Below are 23,235 nucleotides of genomic sequence, written 5' to 3'. Positions count from 1 at the left end.
ACCATTGCTACAAAACTACAAAATAAATTCCTAAGGTAGACATTGAGGAACTTCCTCACATGAGATTATGACTAACGTTGTGTTCCTATCAAAATCTGTGTTTGATTTTTTATGAGTATTGAGACAAGCTTCAAATATTACCCCTCAGAAAGCACAGTGTGTGTTATGATCGCCAACTCAGCCCCAGAGAGCACTGCACTCAGAACGCTCTCATCCCAGGGATTCACTCAAGTCAGCCATCTTCACTGGCATTTCCTTCATGTTGTGTTGTAGACATCTTCAGGTCACCCAAAATCCATTTGTCTTGTTTCTTTTAAACATTGTATTGTGGAATGGGTGAAGGTTCACATAGCAGATCAGTTTTCCATTGAACAATTCATACACATTTTGTTTCATTTCAGTGAAATCCTTACAATCTGCTTGTCTTTAATGTCTAAGGGCACAGCTCTCCTCCCAAACTGATCCCCACTGCCAATTCTTCTTTCAGTTTTTTTTTTTTTTGTAGAACAAGGATCCTTTCTAAGGCCAATGTTTCCTTCTTTACCAGAATTTGAGATGGATCCCTCTTGAACTTTTTGATGACTTGCAACATACTGGTTAGTACTGAGGCAGAAAGCAGCACAACCTTACTTATTCAGTAATCCAACACTAATTCCCAGACAAGCAAAGATTGTTTCCTCTGCTCCTCCTCTCCCAGGTCCTTCGGATACTATGCATCTCTTCCGTAGCTTTCTTAATTTTAAACCATTCAGTGTTCCCATGTTCTGTTTGAACAACTGCCTCTTAGGCCATGTACAAATTCCTCAGAAGCACAATTAAGTGTTCAGGAATACTCATACTTGGCAATGTTGTCCATAGCTTGTCATGATCCACACAATCAAAAGCCTTTGCATAGTCAATAAAGCACAGGTAAACATCTTTCTGGTATTCTCTGCTGATTGGACATTAGCAATGATATCCCTCTTTCCATGTCCTCTTCTGAATCCGGATTGAACCTCTGGAAGTTCTCTTGTCAATGTATGCTTGCAGCCATTTCTGTATTACCGTTAGTAAAACTTTACTCACATGGGATAGCAACGATACTGTCCGATGAGTTCCACATTCCGTTGGGTCATCTCTCTTTGGAATAGGCACAAATATGGATCTCTTCCGATCAGTTTGACAGATAGTTGTCTTCCAAATTTCTTGGCAGAGATGAGTGAGTGTCCCTTGTGCCGCTTCCTTTTCTTGAAAGATTTCAGTTTTTATTCCATCAATTCCTGGTTCCTTGTACTTTGCCAATTCCTTCAACGCACCTTGGACTTCTTCCTTCAGTATCATTGGCTCTTGATCATATGATGATACCTCTTGAATTGGTTGAAAATCAACCATTTCCTTTTGGTACAGTGACTCTGTGTATTCCTTCCATCTTCTTTTGATGATTTCTGCATCATTCAATACTTTGCCCAGAGAATCCTTCAATAACTAAAGTTGAGACTTGAATTTTTTCTTCAGGTCCCCCAGCTTGCGAAATGCTGAGTGTGTTCTTCCCTTTTGGTTTTCTGACTCCAGATCTTTGCACATGTCATTGTAATATTTGACTTTGTCTTCTCAAGTTGACCTTTGAAATTTTCTGTTCAGTTCTTGTACCTTGTCATTTTTCCCATTTGCTCTAGCCATCGCTACACTGGAGAGCAAGTTTCAGTTGTTTTCTGACATCCTTTTTTTTTTAAGTTTTTATTGTGAATTGAGTAAAGGTTTACAGGGCATATCACCAGTTTTACATTCAACAAATCATACACCTTGGTTTCATTACAATGATTATAATACCCTCCATGTACCATCAGATAATAATAATTCTCTCTATTCACTTTAGCTTTTTTTTTTTTTTTTAAACACAGGCATATAAAATAATTAAAGGGCACATTCTGCAAGTCTGCCTACTGGCTGCCAGCTCTCAGTCCCTCTCTTTCCATGAATCTAGAGTCCACAGCTGCTCCCTCTCTCCATGTCCCCATTTCTGCCTCCTTCTCTGGTGTTGCTGCTTCTCTCAATAGGGTCCCACATTCTGCTTGCGCTTTTCTACTTTGATGGTCCTAAGGTCCTGTTTCTGGACTGCTAAGATTAACTAATCCCTCTGGTTTTGTTACAAAACTTCTTCTACCTTTACAATTGTGACAGTCCCAATTAGTCATGATAACTATTACTCACTACTGAGTCTTAAGAATCTTATCCCCATCTCTTTACCCAGACCCATCTAGACAAGATGAAAACTATTCAGTGGGGACTCTATCTTCCTCCCCACACTCTTAAACCCCCTCTTGAAACCTTGTAAGCCAGTCACTTTGTGCCTTGATCACCCCCTCATTTTAGGTAGTCAATATCTAAGTTGCTTGTTCCTATCTACCCTGTGTGCAGAGGGGATAGCATTGACACTTAATGTGAAGACTCATTCCATCTTTGCTGGTATTTGAGTTACTATCTTCATGAGTATAGGTCAAATTCATCAAATTGTAGCAATTTACTCTCGTTTCCTTTAGCAAACATTTTTTTTTTTTAAATCTTCTTTTAGTTGAGTTCTGATTATCAAGCCATCGAGGGTAGGTCAAATGGGTACTATTTGCACGTTTGGATGTTCTTGTGCATCTCCCCTCACTTCTTATCAGTTGGCTGCTTCACTCTCAGCTCTAGCCCTCTGTGGCTATTTCCTTGTCTATCTGACATCCATTTTGATCTGTTCCTTCTTTGTCGTCGTCTTCATGACTTTTTACTTCCTTCCTGTATGATGTTCTTAATTTCATCCCACAACTCCTCTGGTCTTTGATCTTTAGTGTTTAATGTATCAAACTATTGTTCTTCAGTTGATCTCTAAATTCAGGTGGGATATATTCAAGGTCATATTTTGGCTCTTGTGGACTTGTTTTCATTTTCTTCAGCTTCAGTCTGAATTTGCATATGATCAAGGAGTCCTAGAGTGGTGCTGTGGGTTAATGTGCCAGACTGCAAAGCCGTTTGAACTACAAGGTCAGCGGTTCAAGCTCACCAGCTGCTCCTCGGAAACCCTATACAGGGTCGTTATGGGTCAGAATTGACTCGACAGCACTTAACAACAACAATAATTGATGGTCTGTTCCACAGTCTGCCCCTGCCTTGTTTTGGCTGATGATATGAAGCTATTCCACTGTCTCTTTCCACAGATATAGTCAATTTGATTTCTGTGTATTCCATTTGGTGAGGTCCGTTTGTATAGTCATGTCTAATTCTGTCTAAAGAAGGTATTTGAAATGCATAGATCATTGTTTCTGCAGAATTCTATCATGTGATCTCCAGCATCATTTCTAGCACCAAGGCCATATTTTTCAACTACCGATCCTTCCTCTTTATTTCCAACCTTTGCATTCCAATCACCAGTAATAACTAATACATCTTAATTGCATGTTTGATCAATTTCAGATTGAAGAAGTTGGTAGAATTCTTCAATTTCATCCTCACTGGCTTTAGTGGTTGGTGCGTAAATTTGAATAATAGTGGTATTAACTAATCTTCCCTGTAGGCGGATGGAAATTATCCTATCACAGACAGTGTTGTACCTCATGACTGATCTGGATATGTTCCTTTTGACGATGAATGCAACATCATTCCTCTTCAATTTGTCATTCCTGGCATAGTAAACCGTGTGGTTGTCAGATTAAAAATGGCCAATACTAGTCCATTTTAGCTCACTAATGCTTAAGATATAGATGTTTATGTGTTCCATTTCATTTTTGATAATTTCTAATTTTCCTAGATTCATACTTTGTACAGGCCATGTTTGAGTTACTAATGGATGTTTACAGCTGTTTCTCTTCATATTGAGTTGTGCAAAACAGTTTATATAGTTTAAAACTATTTTTTATCACAACATGAATGTTCCATATAAAAATGTAAGAAAGAAAACACACTCTTAATTCAGTCACTTCATTCAAGTGTCTAAACCTTATCTATACATTTTCTCTTTTAAACAAAAATGGATAATTGATTGTATTTCCTTTTGTGACTTTTTTTCTATCAATAATGCACAAATATACACAACTGTGTATAATACATCATCACTCTTGATGACTTTATATATAGTGTTGTTGTTGTTGTTATTAAGTGCCATCGAGTCGGGTCCGACCCATAGCGACCCAGTACAGGGTTTCCGAGGGTGTAAATCTTTACGGGAGTAGAAAGCCTCATCTTTCTCCCGTGGAGCGGCTGGTAGTTTTGAACCACTGACCTTAAGGTTCGCAGCCCGATTCGTAACCACTACGCTACCAGATGTCTATATAAGACCATAAAGTGAACAGATACCACAGACCCTTCTACTTGCATGGAACATAAATAGGATAGTATTCCATGTAAAAAGCATAAAATAAACCAAACGAAACCTGTTGCTGTCAGTCCCTGGAAGACTGAATTAAAATGCTCCCTGGAGTCTCTGAAGCAGTAAATATTTATAGAAGCAGTCTGCCACATCTTTCTCCGCTGACCTTTCCAATAGCAGTTGAATATTTATTTGAACCACTGCACCTCCTGCATCTTTCACAAGGGTATACAATATACATAATTTATTTAGTATCCCCAAATGTAAGCTTCACTACAGCCTTGGTGATGTAGGGGGTTCCTGACCAGAGTCAGTGGTTTGAATCCACATGAGAAAGATAAGGGATTTCTGCTCCCATAGAGATCTATAACCTTGGAAACCCTCTATGGGGTTGCTATGAGTCAGAAATGACTAGATGGCACACAGCAACAACTCTTACATATTCCCTGTAGGATAAGCATTGGACTGATAACCGCAAGGTCGGTAGTTCAAACCTATTAGCAGCTCCTTGGGAGAAAGATGAGACTGTCAGCTTCTGTCAAGATTTACAGTTGGACTTGACAGCAGCGGGTTTGGTTTGGCTTTTTACTCCCGCATATTTAGGTTTATTGTAGTTTTTTAATGTTTTTAATCAATGATATAACAGACATCCTTGCTCACTTGTCTAATTACTAATGTCTTCACAAATTTGGTAGAATTGTAGGTTAAAGGTGTTCATCATTTTAAGCCTTTTGATGCATAACACCAAACGACCTTACAGAAAGAATGTATTTCCTAATTTACACTCCTCCTTAATAACAGCACACAGGCATAGTTGTTTCCCTATTTTTTCACCATTACTGGGTCATATCACTCTTCTTAATCCTAATAAAAGCAAACTGGTATCTCATACTTTAAATATGCATTTCTCTAATTATTAGAAGATATAACCATTTGTTTCATGTTTATAACCTATGTATATTTCTTCTCTAGTGAATTACTTGTCCATGTCCATAGACTATTTTCCTGAGGTTAAACAACCAACTAATCTTTTCTCAAAACATCTATATAGCCCAAGAACATAAAAAAGAATTTTAAAACACGTTTATTTGTTCAGAACTGTTCTAAAGCTCATATCCAACCCTGCAATGAAGATGTTTGTATTTGTGAAATAGCTAAGCTAGATGTGGTAGTTTGAGGTCACAGGCCACACACACTATATAATCCTATGTTTAAGCTACTTGTTTCTTCTTTGAAAAAAACTGGAATCAGTTAGATACCGAACAAGAGAAATGCTAAAGTAAATTAAGGTGTACAGTGGGAATATAAAAAATGTGTATATACCAACATGAAAAGTACTTAATGACAGAACAAAACAAAAAAAGCACAGGATGCATATATACCACTTTGTATATATACTTCATATAGACCTATACCACATTATAGAAAAACAAAAAAACAAAGGCAAAACTGGAAGGAAATGTCAGAATTTTAGGTATGGATCATGGATATTTCTTCCTTCACATTATTTCCCACATTTCTTGAAATGTAAGATGGAACATACCCGTGTATCCAAGTTTATATTTGCAGTTTTTCCATCCACTGTGACACTAAGACTACAGCCATCTTTTACACTTACACAGTCTTCACCAAATATGTCCCTTAAAATAAGCAAAAATACAACATTAGTGGAAGAATACATTATGTATAGGTAGAGGAATACCAAATTGAACATAGGTCCTAGTACGATATTACCTACTTTTATATATCCCCTGATCTACAGATTAACTGAGAAGAGCCTAGAAGATAATCACTCTTATTGAAGAATTGACATTTAAAGAGAAGTAAATAGTAAATATGTTCCAACTGATAGCCACCCTGTATAGGGTTTCCGAGGAGCTGCTGGTGAGCGTAAACCGCCGACCTTGCAGTTCAGCTCATTAACTCAGTGCCACACTAGGACTTAAATATATAAAACATTAGGTTCCGATTTTAATATTTGTGTTTAACAACAATATTTTTTCTCTTTGCTAAATATGCCATCCCCTAGGGCTTTATTTTATGTAAAATTTATTTCATGGATAAGTGACTTATGAAGCTAGTCTCATATACTTGGAACTAGCTAGTGTGTGGCTAGCTGGAAGGGATTTGAGAGGTAACCCAGTTCAAACTGCTTTTTACTGACAGAAAAACAGGAACCTGTAAGTGACCTTGTCTGAAGTCAGCGATTGGGCCAGAGCATTTGAATCCAGGACTTACTACCCTCTATTAAGCAATAATGGGTGAAAAACTTACTGGAGCATGATCTCCAACCTTTTGCTATAAACATGCATTTCTAATTTTTTAGAAGGCTTCTGTACTGCACCTGGAAAAAAAAAAGAATCAAGAGTCTTCAATGATCAAGTTCCGACTTAGAATAATTTCCAAATCAATAATTAAAATACAGTATAATAAGTCAAAGTGATTAACTATGAAATTCTTAGTGACAAGTACCTCCCTCATCTAGTTAAGACAAATTAATATTTTGTCATTTTATTTCATACTCTTATTAAAAAGAGCCACAAATATTTCTTTACATTTTTTAAAAAAAAATTGATTTATAAGATTTCTTAGACTTTTACACATTTCAGTTATCAGCAGAAGTGGGTGAAATTATAACTTCAGGTATTCTGGCAGCACATCCAACCTTGAAAGTTCTCTTATGTCTTCTCTAAAGCCTTACTTAAATTTAGCATTCTACTATATAAAGCATCTGTTAGCTTTTATAAAATGTACTATTTACAATCACTTGTCAGTTAAATTACTTAACTTTCTCCAAAACAAAGAAATGTGGTGGTTCAGGACGATGAGTTTCAAGTAGAATTAAAACTGACAGTTTTTCGAAAAGCTAAATACAGAATACCAACTGACCTAGTAATACCTATAAGAAATGAAATATATGTCTACATGAATAACTGCTCAAGAATGTTAACAGCCTAAATATTCATAGTAACAAAAGTGTGGAAAACTATGACTCGTCAATTTGTCATACTGGGGTGGCTTGCATGTTGCTGTGATGCTGGAAGCTATACCACAAGTATTTTCAATGCCAGCAGGGTCACCCATGGTGGACAGGTTTCAGCTGAGCTTCCAGACTAAGAATGACTAGGAAGGAGAGGCAGACTACTTCTGGGTGGTTAGTCACCGAAAACCTTATGAATAGCAGTGGATCACTGTCAGATACCTCCAGAATATTAAGTGTTAAAACATTATGAATAGCACCAGAATACTGTCAGATATAGTGCTAGAAGATAATCCCCACAGGTTGGAAAATACTCAAAATACAACTTCAGAAGAGCTGCCACCTCATCAAAATACAGTTGACCACGATGATATGAATGGAGTAAAACTTTCGGGGCCTTCCTTTGCTTATAGGGAACAACTCAAAATGAGTAAAAATAGCTAAATTCAAGTGAGATATGTTCAAGGTCATATTTTGGCACTCATGGACTTGTTTTAATTTTCTTCAGCTTCAGCCTGAACTTGCATATGAGCAATCGATGGTGTGTTCCACAGCCTGCCCCTGGCCTTGTTTTGGCCAATGACATGGAGCTTTCCCAGTTTTTTCCCACAGATGTAGTCAATTTAATTTCTATATATTCCATATTATGAGATCCACGTGTATAGTTGTCTTTTATGTTGCTTAAAAAGGTACTTGCAAAATTCTATCATGTGATCTCTAGCATCTTTACTATCACCAAGGCCATATTGTTCAACGACTGATCTTTCCCCTTTTTTCCAATCTTCACATTCCAATCATAAAGTAATTATCAATACACCTTGATTGCATGTTTGATCTATTTCAGACTGAAAAAGTTGGTATAATTCTTCAATTTCATCACCACTGACTTTAATGGTTGATGCATATATTTTAATAATAGTGGCATTAAATGGTCTTCCTTGTAAGGGTATGAATATTATCCTAACACAGTGTTGTACTTCAAGACAGAGCTTGAAATGCTCTTTTTGATTATGAATGCAACACCATTGTATTTGAATTTCCAGGAGACTGCATAATAGAATTATGCAAGACCAATGAGTTGTTCATTGCAAATACCTTTATTAAATAACATAAAAGACAACTATACATGGATTTCATCTTATGGGATACACAGAAATCAGATCAAACTGACTACATCTGGGGGAAGCAACGGTGCAAAGTCTCCATATAATCAGCCAAAATAAGGGCATGGACAGACTATGGTACAGATCATCAATTGCTCATATGCAAGTGCAGGCTGAAGCTGAAGAAAAAAACTCCACAGAGCCAAAATATGAACTTGAATATACCCCACCTGAATTTGTTCTCAAGAACAAACTTGATGCATCAGACACTAATGACCAAAGAAAGACCAGAAGAGTTATGGGATGACATTAAGAACATCATACAAGAAGGAAACAAATGGTCATTAAGACAAGAAATAAGGAAAAGATCAAAATGGATGTTAATAGAGACTCTGAAACTTATTCTTTAGTGTAGAGATGCTAAAGCAAATGGAAGAAATGAGGAGGTAAAAGAGTTGAACAGCAAATTTCAAGGGCAGTTCAATAAGACAAAGTCAATATAACGAAATGTGCAAAGACCTGGAGCTAGAAAAACAAAAGGGAAGAACACATCCAGCATTTTTCAATCTAAAAGAACTAAAGAAAAAAGTTCAAATATTAAAGGATTCTATGGGTACACTGGACTCCTGGTGTGGTGCTATAGCACCAGTACTGGGCTGCAAACCACAAGGTCATCAGTTCAAACTAACCAGCTTCTCTTTGGAAAGCCTACACAGAGTTGCCATGAATTAAAACAGACTCGCTAGCATTTAACAACAATACTGGGCAAAATATTGAATACTGCAGAAAGCAAAAAAAGATTGAAGGACAAGGGAGAAGAGCAGAAGCGGAATGTGGGACCCTATCCAGAGAAGCAGCGACACCAGATATGGAGACAGAAGATGAAGACATGGAGAGAGAGAGCAGCTGAGGACTCTAGACTCATGGAGAAAAAGAAAGGCTGTGTGCTGGTGGTCAGGTGCTGGTAGTCAGAAGGCAATCTTGCAGAATGTACCCTTTGGTTGTTTAAATGATTATATAGTCCTGAGTGTTTTTGTTTACATCTAAATAAAACACAAAACCCCAGAGAGAATAGAAATAAATACTGTTGAATGATGATGCATGGAGGAGATTGTAATCACTGCAGTGAAACGGTAAGTATAAAACTGATGTTCTTCCATGTAAATTATCACTCAATTCACAATAAAAACTTTAAAAAAAAAGGGGGGGGAATAGATAAATATTGGTAAATGATAGTACATGGAGGAGACTGTAATCATTGCAATGAAACAAAGTATGATTTGTTGAATGCAAAACTAACGATTTGCCATGTACACTTTCACTCAATTCACAATAAAAAACATAAAAAACAAAAAAGGAAGATGAAATGAAAGGAATACACAGAGTCACTGTACCAAAAAGAAGGGTGAATGTTTAACAAATTAAGAGGTAGCATATGATCACAAGCCAGTGGAACTGAGAGAAGAAGTCCAAGGTGCACTAAAGGCATTGGCAAAGAACAAGACTGCAGGAATTGGTGGAATACAAATTGAAGCTGTTCAACAAACTGATGCGGCATTGGAGGCACTCAATGCCAGGAAATTTGTAAGACAAGCTACCTGGCCAACTGATTAGAAGAGATCCGTATTTGTGCCCGTTTCAAAGAGAGGTGACTCAACGAATCTGGAAATCATCAGACAATATCATTAATATCACAGACAAATAAAATTTAGCTTAAGATAACTGAAAAACGGCTGCAACAGTACATCACTGACAGGGAACTGTGAGAGGTTCAAGCTGGATTCAGAAGAGGATATAGAATGAGGCATAACATTGCTGACATTAAATGGCTCTTGGCTGAAAGTAGAGAACACCAGAAAGATGTTTACGTGTGCTTTACTGACTGTGCAGAGGCTTTCAACTGTGTGAATCATGACAAGCTACAGACAACATTGCAGATAATGCATAATCTGGAGCACTTAACTGTGCTCATGAGGAATACCTCATGAAACATGGAAATAACAATTGATTTTCAGAACCTGAACTGAATTGTTAGTAAGGGTAAAGAAACAAAAAGATCAAAATGCTATCAAAGAAGAACCAGACTGTTTCAAAGACAGTGATTCTAGAACAGGGTCTTTATAAGTTTTTCTATGAAAGTTTTTGTTTTTGTGGACCGTATGATCTTTCAACCCTGCTGCTGTATTAAGCAACATTCATAGACAATATGTAAATAAATGCATGTGCCTATAGCGTAGGGGTTACGAATCGGGCTGCGAACCTTAAGGCCAGCAGTTCGAAACTATCAGCCGCTCCGTGGGAGAAAGTTGAGGCATTCTGCTCCCATAAAGATTTACAGCCTCGGAAACCCTGTACAGGGTCGCTATGGGTCGGAACCGACTCGACGGCACTTAACAACAACAACAACATATTCCATTAAAACCTTATTTAAAAAAATAGCGGGGAGGAGGGAAATATAATTGATCCACGGGTTATGTGTTGTTGTTATGTGCCATCAAGTCAGTTCCTACTCATAATGAATCTGTATAGGATTTCTGAGAGTGGCTAGAGGGTATGTTTATCCTACATTGCCACAGTAGCACTTTCATGTGCTACAGTTGCTCAACATGTTAAAATTCTAAGTTTGGGTGGGATAAAGTCAGTTAGTGCAATAATAAATGTACAGAATAAATTTCCTCAAGTGCAGCAAAGGAAAAAAGTGTTCATCCTTGCAATACTTGTCATCTTCTGAAAGAACAAGTACTTCTTGTTTAAACTTCCATCACTCAGCCCCGTGGGTGACAACATTCCATATATCATAAAACATAAAAAGCATACAACATAAAAAACACCCTTGGTCATCCTTGTTTGCTTACCTTTTCTCACCTCTATATGTAGGCTTTCTGCTCCCATATAGATTTACAGCCATGGAAACCCTGTACGGGGTCACTATGAGTGGAACCGACTCCACGGCACATAACAACAACATGTGTAATACTGACTCCATTAGAAAGTACTGTTGGCTTTACTTTCAAAATATATTCAGAATCCAACCCCTTTCTGCTACCTATATTACTTAAACTGGAGTCTGGGCTACCATCTTTCACTTGGATGACTGCAAAAGCTCCTAAGAGAAATCTCTGCTTTCATACCTACCCTCCCAACAACGTATTATTCTGAACAAGCACGAGTCATTCTTTAAAAGATCACATCACTCCAATGCTCAAAACTCTGGAATGTAACCTTATTCACTCAGATTCTTTTAAAATGACTTATGCAATCTTACATGATCTAGCCCTCACTCCCAGTCCTACCAGGTTCCCTAGGGCCCACTAGAATGTCAGTTCCTGGAGGGTATGCATCTGCTTACCAAAACTATTTAGAATAATGCCTACAAATAGCTGATGCCCAATAAACATTTGCTGAATGAATTTTAAATGAAAATATACATACAATTCATTACTTCAGTAGAATACAAAATCTCATTCTACATAGACTAAAAAGTGGGAAAGAAGTAGCTAGCTAGTTTTTAAATAGATGCTTAAACAAAATAACATAGAAACCAAAAATCTATTCTAATTTACCTGAAATGAATTACTGCTGAAATGCCCAGAGGCTGTTCCCACCCCCTCCATAAACAGAGTAGACAGGGATGGGCAACTTGGACATTGGCTACCCAAAATGGGGGGGGCTACAAAAGCAAGAAGTGACTGGCTTACAAGCTTTCAAGAGGGAGCCTAGATCTAGAGGGCATGGAGGAAGGTAGAATCTCCACTGAGTAGTATCCAATCTGTCTGGGTGGGGCTGATAAAAGGAGAATGGGATATATCTCTTACGGTACAATAGTGAATAACTGTTATCAGGACTGACTGTAAGGGCTGGAAATGTAAAGGTAGATGTTTTGTAACAAAAGGAGAGGAGTGACTAACTTGGCAGTCTAGGAGCAGAGGTCCCTGGGACCATCAAGGGAGAAGAGTGGAGTTTGGGACCCTACCCAGAGAAACAATGATGCCAGAGATGAAAGCAGAGGCGATGACGTGGAGAGATGGAATGGCTGAGGACTCTAGACCCAGAGAGGGAGAGGGGCTGTGTGCTCATGACCAGGGGGCAGGCTTGCAGGGTACAACCTTTGCTTAGATGATGATGCATGGAGGGGATTGTAACCATGGCAGTGAAAAAATATACGACAGGATGAATGTAAAGCTAATGTTTTCCCATGTAAGCTATCACATAATTCACAATAAAAATTTTAAAAATAAATAAAAGAAACAGAAAGCATGTTTAGAGACTAAAATTTAGTTCCACTCAAGAGTGCTTCATTTGAATTTAATAAATCTAAGATGTGAAGCGTAGCAGTGAAACAGTCTGTTCTGAGAGAACAAGGTATCATCAGTACTGAAGGGTGTGCCAGCTAAAAGCTCTGGGTCCAATCTTTCCATTTGTTTTCTGCACCTAACCCTTCTCCCTTACTTCACGGTTCCTAACTTTACATCAGTGGCCCTAGTGTTGTTAGCTGTTATTAAAAGAGATTTTTATCTCCATACTAATACATGTTTACAGTACTAGAGAAGATATGAAGTCCTGGTGTGAAGCCATAGGATAAGTACTCAACCTCAAGGCCAGTTTGAACTGGAAGATCAGTGGTTCAAACTCATGAGTCATTCCTAGGAAACCATACACAGGGTTGCTATGAGTTGGAATCTACGCTACACAACACCACCAATAAAAATACAGGGCAAAAATATAAAAGTAAATGCTAATAATGTTCATTGTTAGGCAAAAAAAATCTTAAAACTTACAAAGGAATGGAAAAATCGGGTCTTAAGTTTTTAGGACTCTATTAACAGCTTGTTAACTAGCAGAGCCATGGAAAAAAAAATTAATTGATGATGAGATAATTCCATACCTTTTCTTATTTTCGGGTTTGACTGAACTTCTAATATCACAGTTGTCACTGTATCTGCATACATATCATTGGAAGGATTTGCTAACCACTGTAAAACAAAAGGCAGAATAAGGGAGGTGTTAACCATTACCAATCACAAAAGGAAGATGCTAATACTATCCATGTATCCATGGGCTGTACATTTGTGACTAGTGTTTTTCACATTTCACTGAGACAAAGTAAACAAAGAAATGAATGGACTGAAAATCTTAAGAGAAAGAATTTCTACATGTTAACAACAGATATCTTAAAGTTTACAAACACAAGGGTAAATCAAAAAGTACTGTTACAAAAATCATACTTTTCTTAAACAGAAACATCAAAAATATGAAGCTATTTTATCTTGAAGATATCCTCCATTTAGGTCTATACACCTCTAAAACCATTCTTCCATCTCTCTAACCCTTCACTGAAGAAGACTGAGTTGATTTATACCAAGTGAAAATGGCAATTTTAGCATCCTTGAAGGACTCAAATAGTGTTGTTTTTTTTTACATGTTGAGTTTTGGGAACAAAAAGAATTGTGAAGGGGCAAGGTCAGGACTACAGGGTCAATGGGGTAAGATTTTCCAGTGAAATTCTTATAGGACAGCTTTTGCTACTCTTGAAAAATGAGCAGGTACAATGTTGTGATGGAAAAAGATTCTTCAGCACAATTTTCCTGGCCTTTTTTCACCAAGAGTTTTTTTTTTCCCTGTTCACCAACAGTTTTGAAGTTTCTTAAAGGTGCTTCCTAATAAATACCCAAAGCCATGCCCATGTGTCCTTCAAGATAATCTATCAAGATTACTCCTTTGGAGTCCCAAAAAACAGTCGACATAACTTTGTTTTGAATTTAACTGTCTTATCAGGTTGCCTTAGAAGGTCTGGTAGCGTAGTAGTTACGAATCAGGCTGCTAACCTTAAGGTTGGCAGTTCAAAAGTACCAGCCATTCTGTGGAGAAAGACGAGGCTTTCTGCTCCCGTAAAGATTTACAGCCTTGGAACCCTGTACAGCCCTGTGCATGGTCACTATGAGTCGGAACCGACTCCTCGGTACTTAACAACAACAACCAGGTTGCCTTGGAAGCCACTGTTGTGATTGGACCTTTTCTTTAGAGACACCCTAAGGAGACTAAGAAACGTGTATTACTAGAAAACTTGTCTATAGCCATCCACACTGCAAAGACACGTTAAATGTATTGTTTGTAATAAACCTGTGTTTCTATGGACTGGAACTCTAGTAGCAGTACTTTTTGACTTACACTCACCTATGCATGTGTGTATGTATGTACACAGAGTATGTAACTTCATGTTATAACTACTCCTTTTTATTTTCAATTAATTAGCTTTAGTCTTATGAATAAAATTTACAGTTACATGGCAGAATTGTAATGGGAAAGATGTGGCTTTCTACTCCCACAAAGATTTAAAAGTCTTAGAAATCCTAAACAGGGTTGCTAGGAGTCAGAACCAACTTGACAGCACTTAACAACAGAAATGACTGATTTTTTCTTGATTTGAAAAAAGAGACAACGTACAATTCCCAGATTTAGTCAGTTCCAAAATTTAGCTAGAAACTTAACAGATGCAACCATCAAAGCTGACCTTTCCTTTGACAAGTTCCTTTTTTAACCTTTTCTTTGACAAAGTTGACAAATTCCTTTTGTGTCTGAGTTCTACATTCTACCAATCGGAATTAAATTCCTACCCATGGGAACCATATTCACCTAGATTTCTTTTTTGGATTTGGGTCACTTTAATTTTGCTTATCTAGATCTTCCAAATTTCATCTTCTTAAAGAGGGCGGCATAAGAAGTTTGCTTGTTTGTATGTAAGAGAATTAGATTTTTAACTTCAAAAGTTAAGGTAAAGGATTAAGAACTGGTGGCCAGGAGCATACTTGCAGAATGTGCCCTTTGGAGATGTAATTTATTATATATGCCTGAGTGGGTTTTTTTTTGTGTTTTTTAAAAAAAAGCTAACGTGGATAAAGAGAAATACTTTTAACTGGTGGTATATGGAGGGGATTATAATCAATGTAATGAAACAAGTTATATGAATTGTTGAATGTAAAACTGATGATGTGCCCTGTAAACTTTCACTCAATCCACAATAAAAACCTTAAATTAAAAAAAAAAAAAAAAAAAAAAAGTTAAGGTAAAATTGGAAATAACCTCAGTACCATGAAATTTAGGCTTATTCATATGAAAGACCAATACTGATTACATACATTTAATAAGATACAATTTATTATTAGTTACCAAGTTATTTGACTACATAGAAGACACCTACCTATGCTATTTTTAATGCTGATCTTGGAAAGAAAAAAATACACATATACATTTTCTGCCTAATTTTTTTTTCTGATTGAGTAAAAATTTATTTTCCTTAACATTAAATGTGAACTCTTTTAAAACTTTCTTTCCTCCTTGTTTAGGTAAATGATCTTATCTTACTTCTAATACCACCATTCCTGGCTCCTGTATTACAGTAATATTTTTGAATACTTTCAGAGCAGGTTTTTCTTGAATTTCTAATTCTTCTACATCACCTGAAAAAAAGAAAGTAATTACAAGATAAGTACAATATTATGATACCCTTCTAAAGGCACAATTACTCGTTTGTTTATACAGACAGTTGAGATAAAGCTGATACACAGTGAAAAAATTAATAGCTCATTTGCTGTCAATTTTTAAACATTTCAGTTAGTTTTATGTTAATTGCTCAGAATAACTAAAGGATATGTTTAATAACTAAGAGCTACCTTGGACATTACACATTTAATCAGTAGCAAATGTTGGTGATTTTCAAATATCACATTTGTATATGAGGTTAAGCCTTTCATTAACATCTTGTAACATTTGAGACCTTATGTTAACTGCCACTTCTACCTTATGTTTCTGCCACTTACCTGTTAACTGCCACTTCTACCTTACGTTTCTCTAAAGTTACTCATTCTATAAGGAAATTCTATTGTCTAAGATGAGAGTTTTCTCGTCCTCCTAGTAACCGCTCAACCAAGAATTAATTCAAATCCATTTTATTGACTTTCAATGTTATAATCAATAACTCAAGCAAGAGTTCTGAGGTGAAAATATTATTTTTCTTTTCACTGGTTTATTCTACAGTAATATTTTACTTTATTATCATGAAAAGTATATTAATTGAAAGGAATATTTCAATTTAATAAAGTCCATAAATCTTTTATTTTAATAAATGTCTCTTATAATATTAATACACAGAGATCACTAATTCAAACTGGTCTAATATGAAAACAGAACGGGTTTACCACGTCACTGGCCTATAGCCCGGGTCATGTACTTTTATAAAACTTATTAAATAGATTGGTATTGATGGAAGCAGGAAAATTATTTTCAATGAATAAAGAAAAGAAATAGCTAAAACTTGGGTAGAGTCAACTAAAGCAGACTGTTTAAATAAAAGGAACATCGACTACTGATATTTTTAGAAAATTAAGTGGATCAAGATTCAGAGAGATTATCAGAAGAGGAGGAAAGGCAGCAATGAAGAAATGGGCTGAGTTCAACCACATTCCATAGACTCCCATTGACCTGGAGATGAGAAAGAGAGGAGGAAGAGCTGGTTGGCCCAAAGTGTGGTGAGACCTGGGGACTCCTGAGCCCATGGACAAGGACATGGCCACAGAGGACTAGAGCTAAGAGTGAATCATCCAGCTGATATGTAGTGAGGGGAGACACACAAAAACACCTAACTTGCAGATAGTACCCATTTGACCTAGCCTAGATGGCTTGATAATCAGAACTCGATTAGAGGAAGATAAAAACAAAACAAAACATATTTTGATAAAGGAAACTAGGTAAATTGCTGCAATTTGATGAACCTGACCTTTACTCAGGGATGTAGTAGCTCAAAATACCAACAGAGAGGGAAGGAGTCTTCAGATCAAGGATCAGTAGTATCCACTCTGTATACAGGGTAGATAGGGATGGGCAAATTAAGACATTGACAACCTAAAATGAGGGGGTGATTAAAGCATGAAGCGACTGGCTTACAAGTTTTCAAGAGTGAGTATAGTTTAAAAGTGTGTGGGGAAAGACAGAGTCCCCACTGAATAGTTTCCATCTAGTCTAGATGGGTCTGGTAAAAAGAGATGGGGATAAGATTCTTATGATTCAATAGGTGAGCAATTGCTATCATGACTAACTGCGACTGTCACAATTGTAAAGGTAGAAGTTTTGTAACAAAAACAGGGGAGCAGTTAATCTTACAGTCCAGAAACAGAGGACCCTAGCACCATCAAGGGAGAAGAGCACAAGCAGAATGTGGGACCCTATTCAGAGAAGCAGCGGCACCAGAGATGGAGACATGGAAAGAGGGAGTAATTGAGGACTCTAAATCCAAGGAATTAGAGGGACTGAGAGCTGGCGGCCAGGAGGCAGGCTTACAGAATGTGCCTTTTGGTGGTTTAAATTATTATATATGCATGAGTTTAAAAAAAAAAGAACTAAAATAAATACAGAGAAATACTGTTAACTGATGGTACATGGAAGGGATTATAATCATTGTAATGAGACAAAGTATATGATTCGTTGAATATAAAACTGATGATCTGTCCTGTAAACTTTCACCCAATTCACAATAAAAACTTTTTAATTAAAAAAAAAGAGATTATCAGATTAAATTAAAAATTTATTAATATATTTTCAAGTTTTACCTAAAGGTGTCAAAAACAAGACCAAGTGAAGTATATATAAAATTTGTGCAATTACAAGATAATTAGAGAAAACCAGTGTGTCGTGTTAACTTTTACCCATCACAATAAAAAAAGATAATTATCAAAATATAATTACATTCTCAAAAACAAAGAATAAAATTTCAATAAATAAACACACCTGTCAATTTCTGTAGCTGGTAATAGAGCAAATTAAAAGGACCAGTGTACGGGATTGCTTGAGTCTGTTTTACAGTGCTCATAGCCAAATCGGTATAATCTGCAGAGAAAATAAGAACAAATACCAGTACTATAAAATATAATTTGTAAACACATTAACAAGCGTTAAGGAAAAAAATAAGTTAAAAGCAAAATAAATGAGAACATGTTTCTCAGAAAGCTAACATCGTGCTTCTCATTCTGCTCCTATTCTACATTTCCACCCTTCTCTATATCCATCTCTTCCCCAGCTAGCTTATATCCCAGCCATAAGAAACTACTTTTATCCCCCCACACATCAGGCTCTTTAACTTCTACAAACTATTATTTACCTTTTTTTCTGCTTCACAATTCCTAACAATTCTTCAACTTTTGGCCCAAGTTCTATCTCATTTGCAAAGGTTTTCCCACCTCTTTTAGGCACAAGGTCTTCTCACATAATATATTTCTATAGATCACTGATCAATACTGTGACTATCTCTTCACAAGATTATTTCTTATCATTAGACTGAGCTTTTCAAGGCCTGGAATGATAATTCTTTTCAAGGCCTGGCACTGTGCTTTTCATTAAATATTTATTCAACTGTTGTTACAGGGTTTCTGAGCAACAGCTGTTAAGTTTGAACCACTGGCTTTGTGCTTATCGTACAGCGCCACACCAGGACTCTAATAATTTAGCGCTACATAAATAAAATTGAACAGTTATTTACTTGAATAAAGAAACCTGGTGGTGTTGAGGACTAGGCATTGGGCTGCTGCAAAACCAGCGTGGAAGCCAGGTCTGACTTTGGCTTCACAAGGGGGAAGAAGAATCAAGCTGTAAATCAGCCCGAGGCCAATTTCTATTAAGTGGAGGTCAGGCATGCTTCCTCCTTTAATCTTCTCCACCCTATTCTGACACCAACTATCCAGCCTCAAAGTGCACTGTTTTACATCTGGGTTTCATAATCTATTGCAATGACCACACAGAACTCATAGATAATACTTACAGGTATGGGGTTTATTAAGGAAGTGAACGGGGTACAATTCAAGAGCAGACTTTGTGTAGAAAAACCATAGCAAGTAAATTCATGGTACCATAGCTGCTAACTGCCAAGATTGGCAGTTCAAAGTTACCGATCACTCTGTGGGAGAAAGATTTCTCCTATAATGATTTAGTCTCAAAGCCCTATGTAGGATCTCTATGAGTCAAATGTGACTTGATGGTAGTGGGTGTTTACTTGAATGTAATACCATAATTACAGACAGTCCCAGGTTACAAAGAATATCCATTCTTAACTGTGTCTTTATGAATCTGTAGAACAGTCAGAACAGGTGCATATGGTTCTTATTTAGCTTTACTTTAGTGAAAGGAAAGGAGCCCTGGTAGCACTACGGGTTTTTAGATTACTAATCACAAGGTAGGCTGTGGTTTACATCTTGGGTTTATATCAGCTACTCCACAGAAGATAAGGTTGTATACACCTATAAAGATTTACAGTCTCAGAAACCCTATATGTAGTTGGAATGGACTTGATAGTATTGAGTCAGTACAAGAAAGGGCTGGAAGATTTTCAATGATATAAAAGCTGATGTGCTTTTATATGTGAAGGTGATTGTGATGAATTTGTAGTAAGGAGGGGTTTGTTCAATCATTTCAAAGTGACAGTTGTTGTTGTTGTTAAGTGCCGTCGAGTCGGTTCCGACCCATAGCGACCCTGTACAGGGTTTCCAAGGGTGTAAATCCTTACGGGAGTAGAAAGCCTCATCTTTCTCCCGCGGAGCGGCTGGTAGTTTCGAACCGCTGACCTTAAGGTTCACAGCCCGATTCATAACCACTACGCTACCAGAGCTTCTTAAAGTTTATATAATATTAGAGCAGCCCATTCAAAGATGGTGGCCAACAGCACTGCTCTGGATGTGTGAGGCTCTCCACAGTCCTGCCAATAATCCTGTTTCACACATCAGGGTCCCAGAAGGGCTTGCTATCCTCTACCTGTCCAAGTCTCCCATTTGAGGGCTTTGACCTATACATTTACCTATTCTGGTTACCACAACAAATTACCCATATTGTAAAAACGTTGGGTTACTTCCTGTTCTACTTCATTGGCCATGGCAGAACTAGTTTGAAGCCCTGCATTAAAAGGCAAGCAGGAGTGGTCTGAAAGTTGAATGTTTGTAACTTGGGGCTTGCCTATATTGAAAAAGTAATTATTTCCTGAGGGCTTAGCATTTACACTGGTAGAAAATGCACAAGAAAACGTATACAAACATGGAAAAATAACAATGTACAAATTTAAATGTTTGCCTTTTGAGTTTTGTATAAATTTTTATTCTACTCTATTGTTGTTGTTGTTACTTCAATTTACATATACTATAGACTTTGGCTGGGAGTCCTGGTGTGGCGCTGTGGGTTAATGTGCCAAACTGCAAAGGTGTTTGAACTGCAAGGTTGGCGGTTCAAGGTCATCAGCTGCTCCTCGGACACCCTATACAGGGTCGCTATGGGTCGGAATTCACTTCACGGCACTTCACAACAACAACATAGGCTTTGGCTTCATAGTTGGTGTAACTTAATTGGATGATGACAGTAATCTTATACAATGAAAAAAATTATAGTCTTTGCATTAACATTTTTTTTTTTCCTTTTCACTAAACTACAAATACTTTTTTAATCCTCTACTCTTAATCAGTCTTTTGGAATGGTGAAGATCAAAAAGCCCAGCAAAATATGTAGGGGTAATCGTCATAAACAAAATGCTTGTTTCTGGAGTCTAAAGTTACATAAAAGCACCAATACTTTATTGTAAGAAGTAGAAAGAAGGGGTGTCTGAAAGATAAGGAGTAGTCAATCTAATTAGAAATTAATTTATGTTTCCAATTAAGTAAAAAGTTGTTTCTCAACTTATGTTTCAATAGTTAAAGATGTTATTTTTAAGAATGAAAGTGCTAGGATTATACCTATTCTTCACTTAGCCACTATTTCATTATCCAACATTTCACATATATGACAATAATAAATAATCTAATATTTTGCATATTAAGGTGTATGTCTGGCAGTAACAAATGCCCAGGTGTGAGGTTTGAGTAATGCTTGCGGTGATGATTAAGGTTACGTGTTAACTTGGCTAGACCATGATTCTCAGTGGTTTGGAAATTATGTAATGATATAATATTTATAGTTATGAAATGATGTAATCATAATCCATTTTGTGATCCGATGTGATCCTCCTTCATTTTTGCATAATACCAATTTCCCCATAAACAACCTGGTCTTTGGAATCTAATCATATAGATGAGTGAGGAGTGGGCATATTAACTTTCACCTATTTTTATTTTATATTTGGTTGTTAACTAAAAATTGGCTACTATGTATATTTCACATTTAATTGTATACTTACTAGAAAGATCACAAGGAGAAAGTATGTGATAATTAAAGTTTCTTTTAACAAGAATTCCTGAGACCCGTTGGCCTTGCTCTGGTTTTTTGTCTGCTAAAAAGCCCATGACCTATTAAAAAATAAAACAAAATAAAATAAACTATTTTAAATGTAATTTTTCAGGTACTCAATCATAATGATGATCACTAGACATCAGAATGACAATAACATGCATTTAATCATACAGACAATAAACTGTTATAAATGCCTTGAAGAGCAGGGTAATTACATGACTACTAAAATCCCAAAAGGAAGAGTCACAGGGGCAGATCTGGCAAGAGCGGCTAGAAATTGAGTTGAGTTCCATTAAAGTGAAAACCCTATGAGAACCCCCTGGGTGTTAGACTGTAAGAAAGCTCTTAATAGCTACAGTCTGTGGGAAAGGCCAAGAAGTTCAGCCTGGCGGTGCATGTCTCCCTCAGGCTGCTCGTCAAGTCTGCGCACACAGATTATGCTCCATTTCAATAAAGGCGAGAATTCTATGCTAATCCTACCACTAAAAACAGCAGCACCTGTGAGGGTTCGAAATGTAAAGGTAGACTTAGTGTAGCAAGGAGGGGAGTGATTAACTTTTCAGTCTAGGAACAAAGGTCCCTGCCACCATCAAGGGAAAAGAGTGGAGAGCGGGACCCTACCCAGCGAAGCAGTGATGCCTGAGATGGAGGCAGAGATGATGACGTGGAGAGATGGAGCAGTTGGGGACTTTAGATCCAGAGATGTAGGGGGGCAAGCTTGTACTGTATACCCTTTGGTTTGTTGATGATGCATGGAGGGGATTGTAACCATTGCAATGAAATGGTTATACCATAGGATTAATGTAAAACTAATGTTCTCCCATGTAAGCTAGCACATAATTAACAATAAAACATTAAAAAAAAACCAAAAAAACCCAGCAGCATCTTTGGATAAATGCAGTACCATTTGGTATTCAACACTAAATGGAAAACATTTTTTAAGAGACTAATGATAGTAGTTGTTTTTGTTGTTAAGTACCATGGAGAAAGTCAGTTCCGACTCATAGTGACCCTGCACAGGGTTTCCGAGGCTGTAAATCTTTACAAGAGCAGAATGCCTCATCTTTCTCTCATGGAACCGCTGGCAGTTTCCAACTGCTGACCTTGAGGTTGGCAGTCCAACTCATAACCACTATGCTACCAGAGCTCATAGACCTCACTGGATAGAATACATAGAAATCAAATTGACTACCTCTGCAGAAAGAGATGATGGAAAAGCTCTGTATCATCAGTCAAAACAAGGCCAGGGGCAGACTGTGAAACAGACCATCAATTACTCATATGCAAATTCAAACTGAAGCTGAAGAAAATAAGAACAAGTCCACTGGAGCCAAAATATGACCTTAAATATATCCCACCTGAATTTAGAGATCTGAAGAACAGATTTGATACATTAAACACTAAAGACCGAAGACCAGAACATTTGTGGGATTACATCAAGAACATCATACATGAAGAAAGCAAAAAGTCATTGAGAAGATGAGAAAGAAGGAAAAGGTCAAAATGGATATCAGAAGAGACACTGAAACTTGCTCTCCAGCATAGAGATGCTAAAGCAAATGGAAGAAATGAGGAGG

The 23,235-nt window shown here is 37.1% G+C and overlaps 1 protein-coding gene across 1 annotated transcript in view; it reads right to left on the bottom strand.

Annotated features, from left to right (window-relative positions):
* Nucleotides 1-23,235, bottom strand: part of CPSF3 (cleavage and polyadenylation specific factor 3, 73kDa) — a 64,844-nt gene that overhangs the window by 2,177 nt on the left and 39,432 nt on the right. Inside the window, exons 12-17 of the mRNA XM_006863983.1 lie at nucleotides 21,606-21,714; nucleotides 18,188-18,286; nucleotides 15,770-15,864; nucleotides 13,293-13,380; nucleotides 6,599-6,668; nucleotides 5,868-5,964 (exon numbers count right to left, since the gene is read on the bottom strand). Of these exons, the coding sequence (XP_006864045.1) occupies nucleotides 5,868-5,964; nucleotides 6,599-6,668; nucleotides 13,293-13,380; nucleotides 15,770-15,864; nucleotides 18,188-18,286; nucleotides 21,606-21,714 (558 nt within the window). The remainder of the gene's footprint in view (nucleotides 1-5,867; nucleotides 5,965-6,598; nucleotides 6,669-13,292; nucleotides 13,381-15,769; nucleotides 15,865-18,187; nucleotides 18,287-21,605; nucleotides 21,715-23,235) is intronic.

The sequence above is a fragment of the Chrysochloris asiatica genome, unplaced genomic scaffold (assembly GCF_000296735.1).
Source record: "Chrysochloris asiatica unplaced genomic scaffold, ChrAsi1.0 scaffold00058, whole genome shotgun sequence".
NCBI lineage: Eukaryota > Metazoa > Chordata > Mammalia > Afrosoricida > Chrysochloridae > Chrysochloris > Chrysochloris asiatica.
The sequence above is the reverse complement of the archived record's forward strand: the minus strand, read 5'-3'. Positions and strand labels throughout refer to the sequence as shown.